The 22,487-nt window shown below is 39.9% G+C and overlaps 1 protein-coding gene across 22 annotated transcripts in view; it reads right to left on the bottom strand.

Moving 5' to 3' along the window:
- The window catches only part of TRIM2 (tripartite motif containing 2), an 86,325-nt gene extending 70,462 nt beyond the window's left edge, over positions 1-15,863 (bottom strand). For 5 of the 22 annotated variants that reach the window (XM_040063682.2, XM_040063674.2, XM_040063680.2 and 2 more), the window contains exon 1: positions 15,576-15,850. Coding sequence is in view for 1 of the 22 variants with exons in the window: in XM_040063713.2 (XP_039919647.1) it covers positions 15,576-15,578 (3 nt within the window). In the remaining 21 variants the exon portion in view is untranslated. Of the gene's footprint in view, positions 1-14,335; positions 14,768-14,876; positions 15,156-15,575 lie in introns of those variants that run through there. The other 17 variants (XM_040063681.2, XM_040063691.2, XM_040063683.2 and 14 more) reach the window with 12 other exon arrangements.
- Positions 15,864-22,487: the final 6,624 nt, after the last annotated feature.

Below are 22,487 nucleotides of genomic sequence, written 5' to 3'. Positions count from 1 at the left end.
GCGCTGCATCGCGATGTGCTCGGGTCACGTTTCCAAGTTTTTCTTCACAGTGAGACGAACTAGGCACATTCTTCAATGACATCTCAGATTCTGCTGCTATTGCACATCTCCATCAGTTGCCACACAGGGACATAACGTACACTGCCTCTACTTTTGCCCAGATTTCTTATTCAGTCTTTCCACACCAACACCATTATTTTACCAGAGCTCTCTTCTAGTATTTTTAATGTGTAAAATCTCTGCCCACATCCACAGTGTGATCACAGGATATGACTACTTTAATTATTTTGATTATTGAGCCTGGACCTTATTTCCAATGCACCTGCATTGTTTTCCACAAAAAAATTCAGCAACTGAGGTAATCTTTTATTCCGTACCATAACCACATTGCCTGCACCTCCATGAAAGCTAAGCTTTCATGTCCTGAGCTTCAAGGCCTTTTCAGACTTTCTCCTTTCTTACTGATCCACTCCCGCAGCTCTCTTCATCACAAGGCCTGGCTTTTCAACTTTTTCTCTTCCTTACAAAGCTCTCTTTTCTTACCTTGTTTTCTATGCAGAGAATGCCCTACTTCATCAAATCAAATTACCTAATTTTCTTTCTTTTCTACAATCTACATGTCACAAAATATAGAAATAATGTATCAGAGTGAGAGTAGGAGAAAGAACAAATAGGTGAAAAGTCAGTACAGGAAGAGAGATGTTTCATCAGTGTATATAAAATATATGTGCTACACATCTTCTACCATCAACTATATATTGCATGTTATGCGCCTTACGCTGTTAGATTTTTTTACGCAACAGGAAAGGCATGAAAAGCCCTTGATGGATATGGATCAAGTGCCCAAACGCTGTACATGAGATTGTGAAAAGACTCTATGAAAAGACTGTTTGTAGATGCACAAGAGAAAAGCAAGCTAGCTATTGCATCTCTGACTCCCATGGAAATTTATTTAAAATGCTAATTCAGTGTAGCCACAAACAGAGAAACAAAAGAGAGAGCAAGAATGAGCTGATTTAGAGGACTTTGTTGAAAAGGCACACTTTAGACAAAGTCACCCAGAGTACAGCTCCTGTGACTCCAGTCACAGCATTATGCCAAGGATGAAGCTGCCTCTTTGTCCTTAAGCCTTGTATGACACGGGAAAATTGTTACCAGCACCGCCAAAATACCAACCCAGGCACCAGCTAAGTGTGATGGCCAAGCTGAATTAATAACTTACTTTTATCAAAAAGGTCGTCATGACCCCTCTCTTTACCATCATTCCCAGCTGCACAGGTCTGCTCCTCTCTCACAGATGTTGCAGGAACAGTGTGAAACCTCTCAGACTTAATCTGTGTTGCTGGATATGTCTTTCAGACAGGTTAATGATCTGACTCAATATCCCTGCCATGTTAAGCACCTGAAGTGCCAGTGGAGGGACACAGTAAACACATGTGGCTAAAGACAGAGAGGGGAAAAAGGTGGAGACAAGAATCACCACTTTTTTTTTTTTTTTTTTTTCCCCTCATATGCAAAACATGGCTGTCATCCCCAAGAAGCTACCATCTATTCTGGGGTGAAACTTAAAACCATGACCCCCAAACCCACACCATTCTAAAACACAAGATCCCAAAAGCCGATGAGTCCTTTGCAGATCAGCATATTTTATGATTCTATGATATCAAAGCAGAACTTTGCCCACTCCCTCAGCCGCAGGCTCCATGGGGGGCATTTTGACTCTGTCCCTTTCATATTACCATCCACACATCTGGCTTCTACTACTTCTTGTTTGCTTTCCAAAACTGTTTTTTTGGGTTTTTTTACCACTTTGTGGCCTCAGCCCACCCCCACTTTGCCCTTTCTTCTCAAAACAAGCTCAGCTGGATGCTATTTTGCCTGTTCTTTGTATCTCCCTTTGGGGTCAACAAGGAACCTCAGTCTCCCTGAGGCTCAGGCTGACCAGGCTGTAGCTACAGGCTGCTGCTGGGAAGAGACCTGCCCTGGTTCTCCAGCAGAAGCCACAGATGCTGCAAAATGGGGGGGAGTGAGATTTTTCTTGTATTTTACTGGCCTGCTTTCAGTTACAAAGGGGGTTACAAGTTATTCCCAGAAAACACACAAGCTCAAGCAATGGAAGACTTCAGATAGTGACAAAAGAAGTGAAGCTGAAATGTCTCATTTTCCTGTTCTAAAGGAAAACAAATGGCAGAAATGAGAAGAGGAAGAGATCATACGCAGATGCACCACACTAACATATGAGACTGCAGTCTGTGGGAACTTGGGCTTAGTCCCAGCTCAGCCCATGTGCATTTTGAACTTTGAGCTCTTGGACCACTTCCTAATTAGAGAGCAAGTGACACACTGTGGAATTATTTAACCCTTTAGTGCCTCCTGAGGTAAAGCAAATGCCAGAAGACTTTCCAGAGATGTGTCTAACCCCTGGAAGCCACATAGAGTATAGAATCTATCCCTATGTTCCAAATGGCTTAAGTGCTGTCAGAACCTCTCTTCATGGCTCCCTACACAGAAAGGTCAGGCTTACAACTACTCCTTCCTGTGCTGGATCGATTGCTGGAATCTCCCCCTAACATGCCAGCTTTCCATCCAGAATCTGCCTGTCTTCAAGACAGAATAGTTCATTACATCTCATCAGTAATGCTACGCCAAGGATCAGATCAAACAGAGATACCTGCTGCAACTTAATAGTGTAAATAACACCACACTGAACCAAGAGACCTGCTTCTCTGCTTCACAGGAGTGGAAAAGCAGCAGAGCATTATCAGAGTAACTGTAACTAAAAACACAATTATGGCATTAGGAGCTGTGTGGAAAGAAACAAGGGTTATACAGCTGCTGTACATCAACAGCTGTCATGACTATCACTGGTGTTCTAGTTAGATCTGCACTATGAAATCACTGTTAGTCTGTCTAAGCAAGTTTTCTCCCTAGATTTGTGTCCCATTTCCTGGTGAGAGATGTTTCACAGGCCTCAATTGCCACAGAGTTCAGAGGAGGCCTTTCAAGTACAAACTACTCTTTGCACATGCCCTTCATTCGCCATTCAGTTGTGCTCTACCTTATTTGCAGACCAATGGCCTCGGTTCTCATCTCACCTGAATTTGGTAGTCAGAATTTTTGAGCCTTAAGGTTTTTCTAGACAAAACTGTGACAGCAAGGTAGCAAGGAAGTATCAAAGCTACCTCTGAAATATCTGCCTAATGTATGTGCTGTTAAAGCAGGAGAAAACTCAGTCAAGAAGAAAAGCAAATTAGGTTGTCTTGAGTACAGTGCTGCCATAACTGGCTTCTATATCCAAGCTGGCTATAAGCTACCTTAAGCCTTGCTACACTACACTACAGGCATTTCCCGGTGAAATTCTGTGAATTAATCTAGACACGACATTTAAATTCCACTGTTGTTATGGGGTGGTTCGTGCACTTCTAGAAGGTTTTTGCAAACAGCTCTGAAACACCCCTTATCTCTCATTAGTTTTAGAGTCCAAAAAAATATTTCAGAAGGACAAATGCTTTGAGTTTGGAGCAGACCTACACTCAGAGTGTCATGTATGCTGACAAAGAGAGCCAAAAAAGAGCCACAGACCCAGCAGCACACACATCCACCCTAATTTCAAATTACAAGATGACTTGTCTCCAAGGAATGCTTTCCTATATAACAGTATAAACATTTCCAGTGGTATCTTTGGAACTGACAAATTCCTTATTAGGTATGTCCTTTGCAATGTGGGTTTTGTCGCAAAGAAAAATATATTGCCTTTCCAGTTTCTCATACTTCTCTGTGGTCTATGTTCTTGCTCACACAGAAGAACTCAAGGAAAATATCCAAAAGAACTCTTGTGTGCAGACCTTGCTGTTATACAACAAACAGACAGTATTAATTAGAAGACTGCTTTCAAGATAGCTGTGGTTCCTGCTCCCGTAAGAAACCCTATTCATCATGAACTCAGCAGTAAATATTCCACTTGTTTCCCTGGCACAGAACCAAAATCCTGCATCAACTAGAGCAAAGGATGCTCAGAGACCAAGAGGGATTTGCCCATCACAGGAAAAATGCTCAGATTAGCGATGCAGTGACCTTGGTTCAAAGAAAGCACTTTAATCCATTCCTTTCTGTCAAACATATGAGAACTCCTGCTGATTTCACTGTCACATCAATGAGGTCAGCCATGGATTTATCCAGGAACTAAAAGGAATTAACTCCCTTCACACATACACACCCCCTGAATAATGGCCAGAGTGGTCTGCGCCCAATGGTGCAAATGTGACTTGTCCCTCCCCTCTCTCAGTGTGGATCAGGAGTTTACCTCTCCTTGAATGAGAGTACTGATGCATTTTATGCCTTCTTGCTGAATTGGAGTGAGTGGGATACAAAAAAAAAAAAACAACAAAAAAAACCACCACCCACACACCAAAAAACAACACCAACAGAAAACACTGTACCAACTTCTACATCCCCTTTCTACCCAGCAAGCCTAGACAAAGTGTGCCAGCTACCGTGCATGTGGAAACACCTAAATGATTTAACTGCTTGAAACTGCAGAGGCACAACAAAGGTCAGAATCATTCATTTGGACAAAGAAATCCAAAGAGATGGTGGTGTGTCCTGTATAAGCCTTTAAGCAAACACAACAGTCTTAAGTTTTCAGTATCCTCATATAACAGGCGAGTAAGAGGAATTTTAATGAATTTCAGGTGCTGTCAAGTTCCTCATGACTACCTATTCCCCCCCCAAAAAACAGGGACATACTAGTTCTCAAGCAAAGCTCTGTTATAAAGGTATTCTGAGCAGCAGGAGAGGAAAAGATGATCTTACCATTAAAGATACTACATCAGCCATGCAGGAAAACTCAAAATATAAAAGTCCCCTTGATCCAAGTAGCAAAAAGCCTAAACCTCTCATGTAATCAGAACCAAACCACATCCATGTTTGGACTTAATTATGCCGTGCCATTTTCCAGCAGCCTAAGAAAACAGAACTGGGGGTCAAAATAATCCTAGAATAATTCTTCAGTCAATTACATATGAGAACCTGGGTAAGAATGAATAACTGACAACATCAGCAGACTGAACATACAAAGGTTCTAATTTAAGGCAAGAACAACAACAAAGAAGTCCATAGACAAATGGCTCACTTCAGAGTTATACCATCTACCACAAAATTTCTGTATGGTCTACAAAATTCAAGCAAACCTACAAAACTACAAAAGGCATACTGAAAGGATGGAGTTCTGCTCACTATCTATTCACTGATTTGAAAAGAAATGGAATTCATGGAATGCTAAAACTCTTCAGAAATACATATTTTCTTATGAGTTCTACACATATTTAAAACAAGTTCTCAATAAGAAAGTATTTATATGAGAATGCATGTTTATATAGCAACTGTAAATTACAGGAATCTATATAAGAACATTTTTATAATTAATATGGAAGTATAAAGGACATATAATTTAATTATTTATTCAATGTGAGTATGAAATCAACCAAAATATAATTTTTTTTAATTGGAAACAAAAAAATTCTAGATACATTTCTTGCAAATGTTAACTGGGCAGAAGAAACCTAACGTCTTTTGAAATATTACCCAGCCAGAAAAGACTCTTGGAGATATTGCATATTCTAGCTCAAGCAAATAAATAAAAAAGTATATGCAAAAGCAGCACCAATGCTACCCAAATTAGTAAGGGCTTCCTGAAAATATGTAGCATGAAATAAAATTATAATCTCTATAACCTGCATCCAGCATCACTACAGTAGTTTTATAGTAATATTACATCAGTCCTGTGTCAGTCTGGGGTTTTTTTCTTATTTAATAGAGCCTTTTATATAAAAAAACCCCACTTCTTCTAGCATTCATTCTCCTTATTGCTCTATTCTGCCTCATTCCTTGTGCAAGGATCCCCTGATTCTGTTAATACAGCCAGAGCTGCCCAGCTGCAACGCAGTGCTCCACCAGGCCCTTTGTGTTGACCAAGGCTACAACAAGGATTAAATTATAGCTCACACACTGTGATTCTGTTTTGCATGCAAGGAACAAAATCTGTGTGAGGTAATACTGTGCAGTACCCAGGGTCTGGATGAACAGCAGGCCTTGAAACTTTGTGTGTATTCACTTGTGCTTTTCTGCATGCTTGTCAAGGTCGGCAGTGTGGCACATTTAAAGGAGGCTTCTTGCATTGAAGGGATTGTTGTTTGCTCTTGGTTGCTTTCCGGCTCAAGCTCATGCTGGGAGAGACCTCACAGAAGGAGGCAGTGATTATTGCAATGTAATTGCTAAAATTCAGCAATTGCTCAGATTAATGCACGTTATTTTAAAGCTATATTTCCTGCTCATTTTAAGGTCGGGTGAAAGACAGCAAAAACTACAAGTCGGCCAAGAAAAGAAGCTTATCTTGAATTCATCCCACTGGCATCCATAGATATGATGATACCTAAAACCAAACATATGAGAACCCCTTGATTTTCCAGAGGATTCAAGAACAATGGTGTCCCCAATAACAGGCCAGAATAACAGGCCACGTGTTCTGAAAAGCAAATATTCTGCAGAGTCAAAAATCTGTTTAACTTGTGAATGAGGGAAAAACTTTCTCAGTAGCATTTCAAAAAATGAAACTGGAGTTAGTCCTGTCTTTTTTCCTTTTACTTCCTCCATCATCCACAGTAGTTTCAGACTCTACAGCAAGTTCCAATATAACTTTTTAGAAGTGGAAGACCCACAGAGATATTTAATACCATCCTCAACAGAATAAATCACCATTCAAGGTGTTTTCCTAAGAAATCTTGTTACAGCTATTCTTAGGAACCTCCTTGCTACACAGAGGTACTGAATGCCATGATGTTTGCCCAAAGCAGAATTTTGTTGTCGATTGTGTATTTTAATACTGTAATGTATACTGTAATTTTATGTTTCCCCATTAAGTGACTCTATTTCAGCTGTTAAGAGATTGACAGCCTTTACTGGCTAGCATAAAATTTTTCATGCTAGATGTTTGCCTCATTAAAAAATCAAATCAGCCAAAATAATTGAGTTACTTCTGAGAACAAGTTTAAGAAAAATCGGATTGCTTTGCATGACAAAAATTCAGGTGTCTTTATTTGAGAACTATGAAAATCCTCAGCTTTTCAGTAGGAGCCTGGGTACTAAACAATAGGGAGAGGCTTTAATCAAGACAATGACTTTTTTAGCATCACATGAATATTTACATTAACCTTACCGTGACCCAATGCATACTCATGTGGGAGACGAATTTTTTTGTGATACAGGCAGCCTGCTTTCTGTTCTTTCATAGCTTGTGTAGCATCCCTTAAATACAAACCTTGCAACAGAGGAGGATATCAAACCACACACATCCAATCTAGTTCAATGAAAGATGATAGATTAAATTCACAAGGCACTGAAGGAAACTCTGGTATGACAACAAGTATTCCCATAGGCAGTTCTCTCTGAAGACGTACTGTGTTACAAAAACTCCCCAGTATGAAACACTGCTGGTTTTATTGCATACTGTACTATTTCCTCACTGTTCCTTCCTAATTACAGCTATGTTAGCCAGCTCAAGATCTCACTGTAGTCAAGGAGCATGCTTTGCAGGTGAGCAATAGTGGAAGGTCTTGGTCAAGATAAAGCCAGGGGAATCTATTCAGTGAATGATGCCAAGTGAACAGAACAAAGAGACTGGTCTGTCACTGTATTCCTCCAAGCTGGCTCTTAGTGGGATCATACTTTGGCTATAGCAAATAAAATGGCCAACAATTGTTAGCAGCAACAATTAAGCCATTCATTGTCCCTTTTGGAGAATGATGGACGGAGTTTCTTGTACCATCCTCACCCCAGCTGCACTCTTTGTCAATTCCTCCTTCATGGAAGTTGTGAGATTTGAGCATCTGTTCTGAATCTGTAGATAAACAAAGTGCTATGGACTATGGTATATATATATACACCCACTGACAAATAGTCCTATGAAGAGACAGCGACCCACTGACTTAGAGAATTGCACCCCTATACCTACTTTTAATTCCCATACCCGATAAAAGCAATCAGCTGAAGGGATCTCTTTATAAAGACACTCTATTAACATCTTTATTTAATAGATCACCAGAAGCACAGATGACATAGTGATGTTGTACCACTTGTTGCTCAGACAACACTCAAACTTTCCTCAATGACAAACAGAAGGGAAGAATATTTATAGGAAAAGGCTTTCCAGATGATAGGGTCAGAGTAGTGTGGGGTCTCTGCTGCTCAAGGATCTCAGCTATGTTTTCCCAGCTCCATAAATCATAACATCAGCTCTGGTTTCTCCTAGGGTTAGCTGGCTGAGGATCAAGGAACATCAAAAAGGCCTTTTTTTCTTTCTGTTCTCCATAGCACTTGCACTTAGATGTGTCTATCTGCCCTCACATCTTCAAGAATAAAACAAAGAAAAACCTTTCAGAAAACATCGTAAGGACAGAACCATTTTTAAAAAGCGTTATTGTAAGCCAGTGGTGAGGGCTTTTGTTGCCACAAAAGGACAGACTCATACTTCCCAAGAAACAGAAGTGTTTTACATGGTGGTTCTCCCTATGCATACTCTCTGATGCTGAACAACCAGTGCACATTTATGGAAAAGAGGGAATTAACTGTAATTATTATTTCAGTGCATGAACAATCAAGGCCAGAACCAAAGCAAATCATCACGTCTCCTGATACTTACAGTGAAAATAATGACTTATTTTCTCATCAATAATTATTGATTCCTAGAAGACCTCTGATGTCATAGCATGTTATTAATTATAAGCATTATACAATGGCATCTATGTTACAAGCTTCACTATGTTAACTCTCCACATGTTCTTAAAAACAAAAGAAAAATTGAACAAATTCTCCATTTCTCATTTTAAAGCATACACTATTAATTTTATAGAGAAAAAGAGTACTTTCCACTCTTTATAGAGAAAAAGAGTACTTTCCAGTGGCCATTCCACTTAGTAAGGACGCTGATGGTTGGAGGCCCATTTGGGGTAAAATTTTGCCATGAGAATATGCAGTATGAATTGCATTCACTTTTAGGATGGCTGTGTCTTGGTCCAAGGTAAGTATATTGTCCTGGGAACTCCAAACATACTAAAATAACTTGGGTGTTAGTTATCTAATTCTTTAATCAATTTTCAGCCTCATTGCTTTACTTTTACATAGCAATTACTACTGACTAATTTAAAATCTGAGGGCCACACATACTGCAACAAAGCTATGGCAACCTATGGATTTCTGGTACATCAGTAGGGCAACACTCAATGCCAAGGGAGTTGATGTCAATTTCCTCTCTCAAAAACCTAGCCATGACATCCAGCAGGATCTACGCCTCTGCATTCTGCCAAAATCACTCATTTCAGTGAACCGATTTCCAAATAAGAATGGAAGGTGGTTCATTACAAGGTATTTAACAGAGGTAGCTCAATATCAGTCTGAAAACTCTCTAATGTCTTAAAAATGGCCCTTGTGTGAGTGAATTCCCACTGAATTGAAGAGTTGGGGGTGGGGGGCAGGGAACAGAATAAAAAAGTATTTAACTCTTTTATCAGTTGCTCCCCCAGATAGGTAAAGGAGACTCAAAAGTACTGAAGCCTTTAAATTAAGATAACCCATGTTTCTAAAAGACAAACAAGCTTTAGTGATTTGGTTATTTCTGATTTACTGTCTCTTTAAAATTAGGTCATTACTTTTAGGAATGCTTTGAAATAAATGAATGATGGGACAGGATTTCAGAACATTCTTAACAGTAATCCATACCATTCCTGGGGATAAACTGTTTTGTCTTTGACCTTCTTTATCCCTTTGGGAATCACACTATTGTCTCATAAAAAGAGAGGCACCCATCTTAATATTCCTGACCTAATGAGTTTTGCAAAATCCTTTCAAAGTACTAGCTAACCAGATTGAAATATTAGTGTTTTATCTGTCCAGATCCAGCTGGATTTATGATTAATTGCATGCTTGCAAATAAATTTTCAGACTTTTATTCATCATTCCCTGTATGGAAAAAAAAAAAAAAAGTCAGTTGAGGAGTACAGCAGCCCTTCATGTTTGTTAGATTGCATTTGTGTAGATCCTTTCAACTGCTTTATGGAAGGGACAACAGTGACACTGTTAGAATAAATTTAAACTTTGATCTTAATATGTCCCTAAAGTGATATAAGTTGCCACGTCAATGCAAAAAGAGTTACCACAAATGATAGTTTCAAAGTGAAATATAAAAATCCTAGGAAATTCAAGGTACAGTATCTTTTCAACTGCGATTTGGCCCTCTGGGATCTTTCAGATTTTTTATTCCTGCATATACAACTAGGTTTATCACCTCAAAATAAAAATGGCTCTTAGAAATCATAGTGGTTTGTGTGATATGCATTTCCAGAAAGATTAAATATGCCTTTTGGCTCAGATATGTTGGTTACTTTGCTCAGTTAAGTTATAGCTTCTATTCACATGCTACAGCCTTGCTCTGTGAAAGATGATCTGAAGAGTGTACACATGAACACATGAAATGTTCACGTGAATGTTCAGTGTAAACTGAACACATGAAATACCTTCAGCATGGAATAGTGTATTATAATGGGGCTTTGTGAACAAGAGTTGTCCTGACTGATTTCAGATGGCAGTTTAGTCCTAGTTTATGAGTATAAAAACTACTGTGTACCTTACACCGTATCATTCAAATAGAAGGTAGCAGAAAAGGTGATGTTAACATATGTGTGACAGCTCCTAAAATCTACTTGTAAGATGGATAAGGAGCAGACTGATGAGAAAATTTGGTCTTATAGAAAATGCAGATGAATATTCTCATCTGTGAGACTCTCATCTCACCCACATTGTGATCCTCACTCTCCACCCCAAATCACAGTACAGTGTCCATGAGTCAATTAGTGTGTGATGGTCATGTGTAACACTGCTGCTATTTCATGTCAATAATCAACATTGAGATTTAGATTCTGCAAATAATCAAAAGCAAATATACTTCATTAAACTAAATAATGAATATTATTAAATTAGTAATTAAGTTTATCATGAATCTCATTAACTTAGTAATTGGCAATAGTGTCTTAGCAATTTTAAGGGAAATCTTTTCTTGGTGGTCCAGAAATATTTTGTAACTATAGTCATGTTTTGGTCAGTTGAGCTAATGTCAATTAATATACTTCATTAACTTAACACTAACAGCCTAAGGGAGATAATTCAAGTGAACCAGTAAGACAGCTTCAAAATAAGGTCAGAGAAGTGTATGTCATTCCCTAACTTTAATTACGTGTCATTTCAAGCCCATGTCTAAGCAAAATCTGGTATCCTGAAGACCAGTTCAGATAACACAGTACTGACGTCTGTGTTCGGAATTCAGATAAAGAGCCAAACAAGAAAGGCAGTAAATGAGTGCAAAGAAGGTTTTGATTTATTTATAATAGAGCTTGTAAGCAGTCTGGGGACAAGGATTATCTTCTGTTTCTGTACAGTAATTAGCTCAGAAACAAAAAAAAAAGGTATTCCTAGATGCTACAGAAATAGCAAAGAGTAATAATAATATAAATGCAGAATAAAATGATAATGCTATTGGTGCAAGTCAGAATTTCATAAGAGGTGTACTGATGGATGTTTAATGAACTGAACTGAATCAATCTGACACTGCACAGTTCTTAGGAAACAACCAATTTGATTTAAAATAAATTACCGCTGCTGCAGTTATTTTTCTCAGATTCTTTTCTTCAAGCAAAGCTCACAGAAAACAGCAGCATCCCTATTTATTTTTTTTTTCTTTAATATTATGAGATGATTAAATAAATTGGGCCTACATGTGGTTTGTCATTTGAAAATCAAAATCTAAAACTCATCCTAGATATCTCAGCTATGTTAATTTATATTAATTGATGCCTCTGTTACCTTTTTATTCCTCAACTGGATAAGCATAATGTTGTTCTTCCAAACAACAAGATTTTTACATCTTGGTAATTCTCAAATAACAGAAATGTTTGTCTGAAAGCAGATAAGAATCAGAAGACAAGGGAAAGGAGAAAGGAAGGTAAGGAGAAGGGATTAATTACTGTAAGATGTTTATGAGAATTTGTCCTTACCTAGTTCATTTGCCTCAGAATTCTTCTTGTAGGGAATCAGGAGAAAGGAGGAGTGATCACAGAATACTAATTAGAAAGAAGAGACCAACATGGATCCTATAACTATAGTAGACAGAAGGTGATCATGGAATGCAGTGTTCCCAGTTTTAAAGAACAGAGGGAGGAGGAAACTCGTCCTCTATGAGTAGAAGGGAAGAACACTAAAACACAATTAGAAAAAGCTGCTTGTTTGCAGTGAGAGAAAAAACTTGGAGTGACACAGAACTCCTACCTTGAAAGGGAAGGAAAAAAGGAAAGAAATAGTGGAAAAAAATATTTTCCTTTTCAGCAACTTGGTAAGGTATCTTGGTAAGTAACAATGGATTTGGCACTATTAAATCTAAATATTTAATGCTTTGCAGGGGTTATCCATGTTGGCAGCTTACCCCGTGCTTTGCAAGGAGAATACTGAAAATTCTCTTGAACTGTGGCCAGTTGCAAACCGGCTGGACAAGACCGGTCTGGTGCTATTAATGGTGTACCCCTTCCTACTCTCCAATTCAAGAGAGGTCAACCACAAGGTGAACAGGTTTGTTCCCTGATCAGCTATGCATACTGCCTGGGTTTTCTACAGGCCAAGGTAAAGCATTGGGCATTTTCACACCTCCCAGAAATATTTATACAGCAGGGCTGAAGCCAGGGAAGCAGCCTATCAGTGTCATTAATCTGTTAGGTGAAGATCAGAGGTAAAGCTATCTGAGAATCTGACACACCAGCGAGCACGGGAATGCTCACACCTCAGTGCCTTCAGAGAAAGTTACAAAGCATCGATGCATGTAATAGCAAATGAGATTTCAGCTCAGGGCTGCAGCACCAAGAACTGCGGGGGATTGTTTAGTATTCAGTGAGCATATGCCTAAAAAGTCAGTGCACATGCAATCAGAATTTCAGCATCCTGTGCACATCAATGAACTTTGCTTAAGCTTCATCAGGATCCATTTACATTCTGGATAAGAGGTTTGGGAGGAAAACTGGTATATGATGTAAAGAGCAAAATTAAAGGCCAAAATCTTCTTTTGGGGATATCTGTCAGGAAGATGCCTTAGCAGATTTTAAATAAAACGACTCTGAAATTTTCCATCCATGTCCCAAATCTTCCCAGAAGAACTTCTGAAATTATTCAGGACACATATGAATAATTTCTTTATATTTTAGAGACTTAGACAGGGGCTTTCAATGTATAATCCAAACAAGCAGTGGATTAACTATCTTCAGCTGAAAGCCTGCCAGATGACGACTCTTCTCCACACACATGGCATTTGATGTCTGCCATTTTAATATTTTGACATTTTTGTGAGAGACATTGTCCTGAAAGGTCACCACTTGTCTCAGCAGCTGGCTGGCTGCCACTCAGGCTTGGGAAGCTTAGCTCCACAGCTGTCATCAAAAATGACCATTTTCACAGCTAAGTTTCAGGGAAGCTATGAATTTATGTCTATGAAGGGGAAAAGGAGACAAGAGGAAGGAAAGGGAAGCTTCAAAATCAGCTTTTACTTGCTACAGTGAAGACAGGCATTTATACATACACATCTGTAAGATGAACCTGAAGTATTTCAAAAGCAGCTTATAAACACAACAGAGTCCTCAAATACCTGTGTTACAGCCGCACTATCAAGGGGGTTATACCATGAATATGTACAGTCCTCTACTGCAGCAAACAACACACATATTGTCTCCCTTGTCACTTAATGGCAGTCACCTGTTAACTGTGAAAATGACATTTTCACAAGGCTCATGAAAAGCTGACAGTACCAGTAGTCCCCAAGAAATAACAAAACCTGTAAACAGAGCAAGAAATGCAACATAGTAACAGAAACAAACTGGCTATAGCCTGCATTTTTTGTGCAATTATCTGATATTTATACTTGGTACTGATCAAGGCTGCTTTCAAGAAGCAGATTTCATTCACAGCACAGTAAGAATTCATTAGCCGTAAACTCGATAGGACAATGGCAGTACAGAAGCTTTGAATTAGAAAGGAGAATAAAAACCAACATGCTGCTTCTTCAGTGCTATGAGACAAAAAATACACTGACAAGTATCAATTTTCTCCCTTACAGTATCACCACAACACTGAGAAACCTTCAGCTCCACTGCTTTCCAACCACCTTACTATCCTGTCTTGATGCCACTGTAGTAGATAAAGATAGTTTCATGTACAGACAGAGTGAGATGACTGAAAAACATGCATTGCTCACCGTGCTATGTTCATTGTTCTTATCAGGCCAGATGTAGACTTACTGGTGCCTTATGATGACTATTTGTATGCGCTTCTGATAATAAGGTACTGTCGAGTTTCTTAATGAGAAGTCCGGGTCTGCATTTATGGATTTTTAAAAAAAAGATTCCAGGTGAAAAATATCACGGAAAATTTTTCTTCTATGCGCTCACAAACTGTCTATTACTGCTGAAGAATCTTTCTTGATGTATATCTAATACTATCTAATCTAAGCAGAAAAACATCTCACTATGAGTACCTCCTGCATTGCTGGACTTCTCCCCTCACAGACAAAATGGCAAGCAGACATCCCCAAAATCAACAAACACAACTGCAAACTATTTGTTCTGGAAAGCTTTCATGCATCCCTTTCCCTCAGCAGCTCTTCCACTGAAAGCCAGAACAATACTGCAGAGAAGCTTTCCCTGTCAGGATGTTTTCAGCTGCTTTTCCAAGCAGAAGACTAAGGTAGGAACCTTAATTAGCAATCTGAAAGCACCACACAGACAAGGAATACTTACATTTGCAACTGTATTTGTGATATTTGCACACTGATCCAGCGACTGGTGATTACAAAGAAGAGAAAGAGCTTTTTAGGCTGCCTTTCAAGTCCTGCAGCAGTGAAATGAAGGCTGCTATCTGAAAGCTACTCATTTTCTATATGCTGTGCTCTACTTGCTTCCCATGTGCATACAACACAGCTGCCAGATTTAATAACCATGTCAGCCTGCTTTCACCAGAAAGCAGCAGAGAGATGACAGGATGAAGTAGCCAGCATGTTAATCTGTAGTTATGGCTGCACTAAGCCTTGAATGAATGTCACAGTTTTATTGCCCTTGAAAAAAAAAAAATAAATAAAACAAATCAACGCTGTTGATGAAAACAGTAAGTGCAAAAGGATTTCAGAAATGTTAATCCATACTTGCCTTAGTGATATTAAAGTACATTAAAGACATTTTGTGGGTTTTTTCCCCCGCTCAGTTAACAAGTCCTAGAACCTGAGGGGTTTTTTTCCTTTCAGAATACCTTTTTCCTAGCAGTACCCTATGCTTGTAACCCAAAAGAACAAAACCATTAACTGACAAATTAGTTGAGCTTCCCTTCTCTCCTGTTTCTCTCTGGAAGGAAGCATTTCCATACCTGTTTGTCTTTGCTGATTTCTTTCAGGGAAAAACAAAACAAAACAAAATTAATAAAAAAGAGGGGAAATTCTCTTTTACCATTTAAATTCTCCCATGCACAGTGGTTCCTAGAGCACTGGACTTTAGTATCTGCTGTGGTCAGTTCACCGTCAAGGTGGAGCATCGCCATACCTCCAGCTGTAAAACCAGTTCCACGCGAGGGAAGGGCGGCCAGACTTTACATGACAAGAGAAGGTGCCACTCATGCAGTCAAAAACAACAAACTGAAAACAAACGCAGAAACGCTCAGTTGAATCTGCAACAGTGCAGGGATGCCGCAGAGGTCATATGACATCTGTGCGCGTCTCTTTCTCTCTCTCATTTATATTCCTTTCACTTCCCTTGGAGGCACCTTCTCAGCGGGGAGTGGTTTCTGTGGAAACTACTGACAGTCGGTTTTCCCCTCGGAGAAGCTGTTACTATGGTAACCTTACATAATGTATATGGCCTAGATTCTTTTTAAAATAATCTAACCCTGAAATTCTCATTATAAAATTAGACCTGATTTGTCTGGGGGACAGGAAATACAGTTATTTAAAAACTGCATTAGAAATGTAGGATAAAAAATCCAAATGGTGTTAAAAATTAAATGAGAATATAGGGGGCATGTCATTGCATCAGTCACAAAGACAAAATAATTTGTAAATGCCGGTAAACAAGATCTATTACTTAGCACTAGTGGGAAGCAAGGAGGAAGGGGAGCATATACTCGACATCACGGCTCACTGCAGCAATCAATATTGCATCTTGCAGAGTCGAAATTTTCTTTGTATGCTTATTCTTCCAGCAACCAGGACCTAATTTAATGATGTAAGCCCAAATACTGCTGACATCTACCCGATTCAAAACTGAAATATCAGCCTCAAAGTCACCCACCCTACACTATGAAATCATGCTACATCAAAACTCCAGGAAGTGCCTGAAAGGAGCTGTGTGAGTCAGTGAGGCATAGCGTGCAGTAGAGCAGAAATAGAGAAGGCACACTGCTGTTTATATGACTTTCCTCTCAGCTCAGGGACACACAGCCCTGGTGGGGAGGGCAGGGCAGGTCTGTCAGATGGCATCAGGGACAGGGGGATGCCAGGGCCCCAGCAATGGGGCTGGGCAGGGTGAGCGTTCTAAGTCAGCAGATGAAGACCTGGCTGGTTGGGAATGACATGAAGTGGTAGTCACATCACAGATGTTTTGTGACCCTGGCGAAACAGGTAGGTAGATGTCTCCCATCCCTCCCCTACCTGCAGCCACCCTCGCAGATAACCCTTATCCTGGTTATACAAATCAAAAGCCAATGGTTAAGAAGGCAGAGCTACCTGTTTAACTCGACACAAAATTGGTGATTTCAGTTTGAGCCATACTTTGCTAAAATCCTACTTCTGAGATACCTGTACTGTGACTTAGTGGATCAATCTCTCTCCTGACCTGTCAACCTAGCAACTGTTGTTCGCATGAACCACAGTAATATACACAGAAGACTGATTTTTCTTCTCTCCTTCTATTCAGAAGATGATCAAAAGAGAGTACCTGGCCTACAGAACATTTCTCCAAAATGTCAGCAAGGTCCTCCTACATCCTACAGTGCAAAGGGGGCTCTCCAGGTGGGACAAAGCAGGCATGAAGCATTGCTTCAAAGCCCACAGCATTTTTCTATCTTTCTTGTGTGGCAGACATACACAATCTCTTTTTACAGAAGAGATTCATGCCTGAAGGTGAAGTATTGTTTGGGATGTGGCTTCTCCAAACAGGTGCTCAAGACTAGGGTTTCACAAAAAACTTGCTGGTGCCCCACGTAATCAGACATATTCTAATACAAAATCCCTCCAAGAAGTTTCACTGTAATGGGCAAAAGTCTCTAGACTTTTAAATTAAAGAACACTGCTCCATAAATTGCATTGAATACCCAAACTGACCTATACAGGAGATTTACTCTGACAATCACACAGAGCAGTATTTTATCAGAGGCTGTGCACATAAACATACCTTTCTGTCTGTGAAACTCAAGGATTGTATGGAGATGTGAAAGCATTAAACATTCTCTCTCTTTTACACAGAAAAATGAAGGAGATTTGATACATGGTGCTAACTTCAGTTGGGTTTGAGGAAATTCAGCATCAGCAGGATACAGTCTAAAACTTACATGACTGAAAATGTTATGATTTATCAAGTATCACATGCCTAGACAAACATTACACAGGAGTCAGGCCTCTCTGGCATTTGACTTTTAAACCCCAGGGCTCTCTTGTTCTATCCACAGGACATACAACCACAAAACATTATAATCAATCTTTTCCTTTTTTTTAAAAAAAAAAAAAAAAAATTCAACAAAATATCTTCATCCATTTCAGAATTAATCTTATATACAAAATTAAAGAATAATTAGACAATATCAAAAGGAACATGTATTAAGTGGCCCTAGGAAAGTCAATATATACTAAAAGAAAAGCGGTAAAATGAAAAGATTCCTTAAGCAGATTAGAAAGAGCTAAGCTGTCACTTAAACTCATGTAGTTCTGACATTTTGCTATGTAAAACCTTGAACTTCAAAGAGCACACTGCACAAAGACAGCAACAGGGACAAATTGAGAAATGAATATTGCAACAAGGTAAAGCAATGAACCTAATAGCTTATTTTTAAAAAAGCATCAAACAGCTGACATAGAATGGGAAGGCTCAACTACTTTTCATAGCTGTGCCAAGTCTCTCAACACAGAAAAGCATAGCACAGTGAAAGCCAACATGATTACATGACTTCTGGACTGAGCTAAGTAACATCTAGCCAGCTCAGTGTGGAAGCAGCATGAACTTGGATCCCTCTCCTTTATCTACATAGATAGTCCGTGGGTATCTGACTCATAAACACTTGTGGCTTCCTCAGGCAAAGGACAGGGTGTTTGGGCACACAGCTCAGAAGTGGACATTTCACTATTGCCAGAGTGCTTCCAGTAAGTTAACATACAGCACTTACACTTCTTACCTCAAACTCCGATCATGCTGGAAAGGACCTGGCTGAGATACTGCTGAGAAGGCAGTTAGATTAACAAAAGAAAGATCTGCATTCATAGCAGGACTCAGGCACACAAAGATGCAGCTGTAACCTGTGAACTTGCTGTTAGTTTCCTTCCATCAGGGAGTTAGTTCACTCTAGGAGTCCAAGCTTCTCTTGACAGCCCAAGATCTGCAAAAAATGGCCTCTCAGCTAATAGATTCAGAAAAAACGTAATTGAGCTGTTATGATCTGCATATTGTTTGGCACATCTCATGGAACATGACAGCAACCCTACAATCTACCTTACAGCTGAGAAAGGCTGACTTTCAGTGGTTATTTAAAATGTCTTTCACCCATTCCATCAGTATTTATTATGTTTTCCACATCTTTTCCCATGCCATTACATCAGGACTATGAAAAAATATATTAACAACATAATACTACATACAACTTCAGTCAGAGATAGTGGTGTCAATAGAAACCTTTTGTACAATATTATGTCATTTATTCCAAAGGAAATCTCTTGTTGTCACACCACCTCAGTTAACTCTATGCCAGACTTTCACATAGACAGGTTGCTTATATTTCTAGGGCACTGACTGCTCATCAGATTTGCTTTTGATACTGCAGTCTCTTTTCACTCATGGCTCTATTATAGTGAAAAAGTCCTACTTCCCATCTTTACTTTACTGTAATTGACATGCTTTGGACTACGAAAAAAAATCTTAGCAGTAAATAAAGGAAGAGACAGATTCACAAAGAGGCACAGGCAGGGGTGTCAGCTCCTAACCACAAGGTGCCTTGCAGTCTGCAGATCCTCCTGCCAAGATTTCTGTGCTTAAGCAATCCACAGGAATGACATCCACAAAAGCCAGCACATTAGCACAGAGCTGTCTAACTTAGCTACTGTGAATGGTAAGATCTTAAATTCTCTCCATGAACTTGGTATCCTCATCTGGACTGCAGGAAAATGCCCCTCTCCAACTGGGATTCATACATTCTCATTCTCTTGAGTTTCCTTTCTTAAAAAAAGCTGACTGGAGTCAGATTACAGTACTCAAGAGATGAGAGATTTGGGTTCAAATCTCCTAGCAGACAGATAAAAGCTTAACCAACATACCCTTATTTAATTGTATCTTTTTAGGTTATTGTAACTTTGGAATCCTCCCGAAGCTGCTGTCTTGCTATTAGCAAATAGCAAAGGGAATGCAGGAGGGAACAAAGACCACTGCACAGCCTGCAGTCAGGCTGTTAAGGCACTAACCTTGAAAGTCCAGTCTCTGCCTCAGTAATTTGCTGTTCATTAGGCGTAGAACCAGGCTTCTGTGCCTGCGATGGCAGGAGCTGTTTTGCTGAGGTTCAGCAGGTGCCTTCTGAGCTCTGCCAGACTAACTGCTTCAGACAGGACAGGCACAGTGTCTTCTGTGCCTAAGTATGAGGGAGATGCTCAGCCCTTGCTGCTGCTTAGCATCTCCAGACACCTGGGTTACATGGCAGGTTTTGAAGGCTGACATTCCTGCCTGAATTATTTAAGGCAGCCATTAGGTATTTAAGGCCATGTCTACAAATGTAGGTGCAGGGCCACCTGAGCTGGCAGGGATCTGCATACTGACTCATAAAGCAGAAATGAAATGCCAGGGAGTTCAATGCACAAACACACAATACGGCTCTGTGCCTGGCCACTAACAAGCCTTTATGCTGTGCACAAGCCTGCACTCCATTGTGCCTTTTCCAGATTGAGGGTTCCTGAACTCTAGTCTACCCCAGAGAGCAGGCAGACCCTACATTTCGCTTCAGTCCCTGCATGGATCTTGCCTGAGTTCAGCCAAGGAATAGTCATTATGGGGATTAAAACTAAACTGATTTCATCTAGACTAGAACACACAGGAAACAGATCAAAGGTGGATTTCTGCCTGGGTTTCAATTTTAGTTATCACTTACAACTGCAGGCCTGCCTATTCTTTTTTCCTTGTTTTAGAGGCACAAATCATTGCCAAGGTTCTGGCAGCCAGGCCAGAAAATAGTGACAAATAGTGTAAACTGATCTGGCAGTCGTCATTAAGGGCAGATTAAACATTGACAGTCCCCAAGGTTTTTGTGATATGATTGCATGACATGGCCAATGAACTAGTCACTCCCTAGGGTGAGAAGCAGAGATGATGTTTAACTGCCTGGAGAGTGGAACATAGACTATTCTGTGAAATTACATGTTACGACAGTGTAAGGATACAAAGCACCATCTCTGAACAAGGTGCTTCACCTCAAATAAACCTTATGACTAGCTAAATAAAAGCCTGACTATTGCAAAGACAGCTGAGCAATGTAGAAAAAGAACCAAGAGACCTGCAAAAGGCCAACACAGGAATTTAACAGCCTGTCCTAGTCAGGATATCCTGCCTTTTTTTCCTATACAATGTCCATAGCTCTCATAATTTAAGAAATTCAAGAAATATTTGAGAATGGTTCTCATTTACTGGATCAAATATTATACCAAAATGTAAAGAAGTCTCTGAGTTATCTATGCTTATGGCAAGGTTGCCTTGAATCTAAAATGGTCTCCTTGTTCTACTATCTTCCAGCAACCTGATGATTTTTCTTGCTCTACCAGGATGGTGGGTTTGGAATTTTCTAATGACAAGGATTGCATGACTGCATTTCCCTTTTCAACCAATAATACTCCAAACACTTTCAGATTTTCTTTTACATCACCAGATCAAATAAATTGGTCCTACTTGAAAAGTTACCATTTAACATCAAAATGAGAATATTATCCATCAATCTTTCTTTGTAGATCCAGAGTAGACAGAGTAGAAAGACGCTTCACTGGTTCTATACAGCTACACCACAGGAGGTTGCATTAAATAATGATACACAGAAGAGTGAAATTTGTCACTGAGCATCTCAAATTAAAGAGTTCTAGGAGTATAGAAATCATAGAATCAAAAAGACTGGAAAAGGTCTTCAAGGTCTCAAGTCCAACCTTTGACCATGTACCACCATGCCCGCTAAACCATAGCACTGTCTATCGGTTTTTTTACCTATTTCTAGAGATAGTGACTCCACCACTTCCCTGGGGAGCCTGTTCCAATGCTTAAAGACTTTCAGTGAAGAAATTTTTTCTAATACCCAACATAACCTCTCATGGCAAAACTTGAGGCTGTTTCCTCTTTTCCTGACACTGGTTGCCTGAGAGAAGAGACCAACCCCCACCTCGCTGCAACCTCCTTTCAGGCAGTTGTAGAGGGTGCTGAGATTCCTCCTTAAGTCTCCTTTTCTCCAGCCTAAACACCCCCACCTGCTCCTCACAGGACTTATGCTGCAGACCCTTCATCAGCCTCACTGCCATTCTCTGGACATGCTCCAGCACCTCAGTGTCCTTTCTTGTTGTGAGGGGCCCAGAAGTGAACACAGCATTTGAGGTGAGGCCTCACCGGTGCTGAGTACAGGGGGACAATCACTGCCCGGGTCCTGCTGGCCACACTATTGCTGATACAGGCCAGGAAGTCACTGAACTTCTTAGCCACCTGGGAACACATCTGACCATGGACCAGCATCCCCAGGTCATTCACCATCAGGCAGCTTTCTGGCCACTCTGCCCATAATCTGTAGCACTGCCTCAGGTGGCTGTGACTGAAGTGCAGACTCAGCAGTTTGCTTTACTGAAACTCATACAGTTGGCCTTGACCCATTGAAATGAAAGGTAATAACCTCAACTGTGCCTCACTACTTTATCCAGAAATGCAGAAAATTCAGATACTTAATCACTAGCATTATAATCAAAAAGTCGAAACAGTTCTGCAAGCTCCCACAGGACAGAGTTTCTAATTCAGGCAGAAAATTATATGAATTTCTGTGTTTCTCTGCTCTGGAGCTCTGAGTTTCTGTTGCTCTGGATTGTATCTACTGACATAATTTTGGAAGAGAGAAAAAGTGCTGCTGAATGTGTCTCACAGCCAGAGAGCACTGAA

This window comes from Hirundo rustica, chromosome 5, assembly GCF_015227805.2.
Source record: "Hirundo rustica isolate bHirRus1 chromosome 5, bHirRus1.pri.v3, whole genome shotgun sequence".
Lineage (NCBI taxonomy): Eukaryota > Metazoa > Chordata > Aves > Passeriformes > Hirundinidae > Hirundo > Hirundo rustica.
This window is presented reverse-complemented; position numbering and strand designations above follow the sequence as displayed.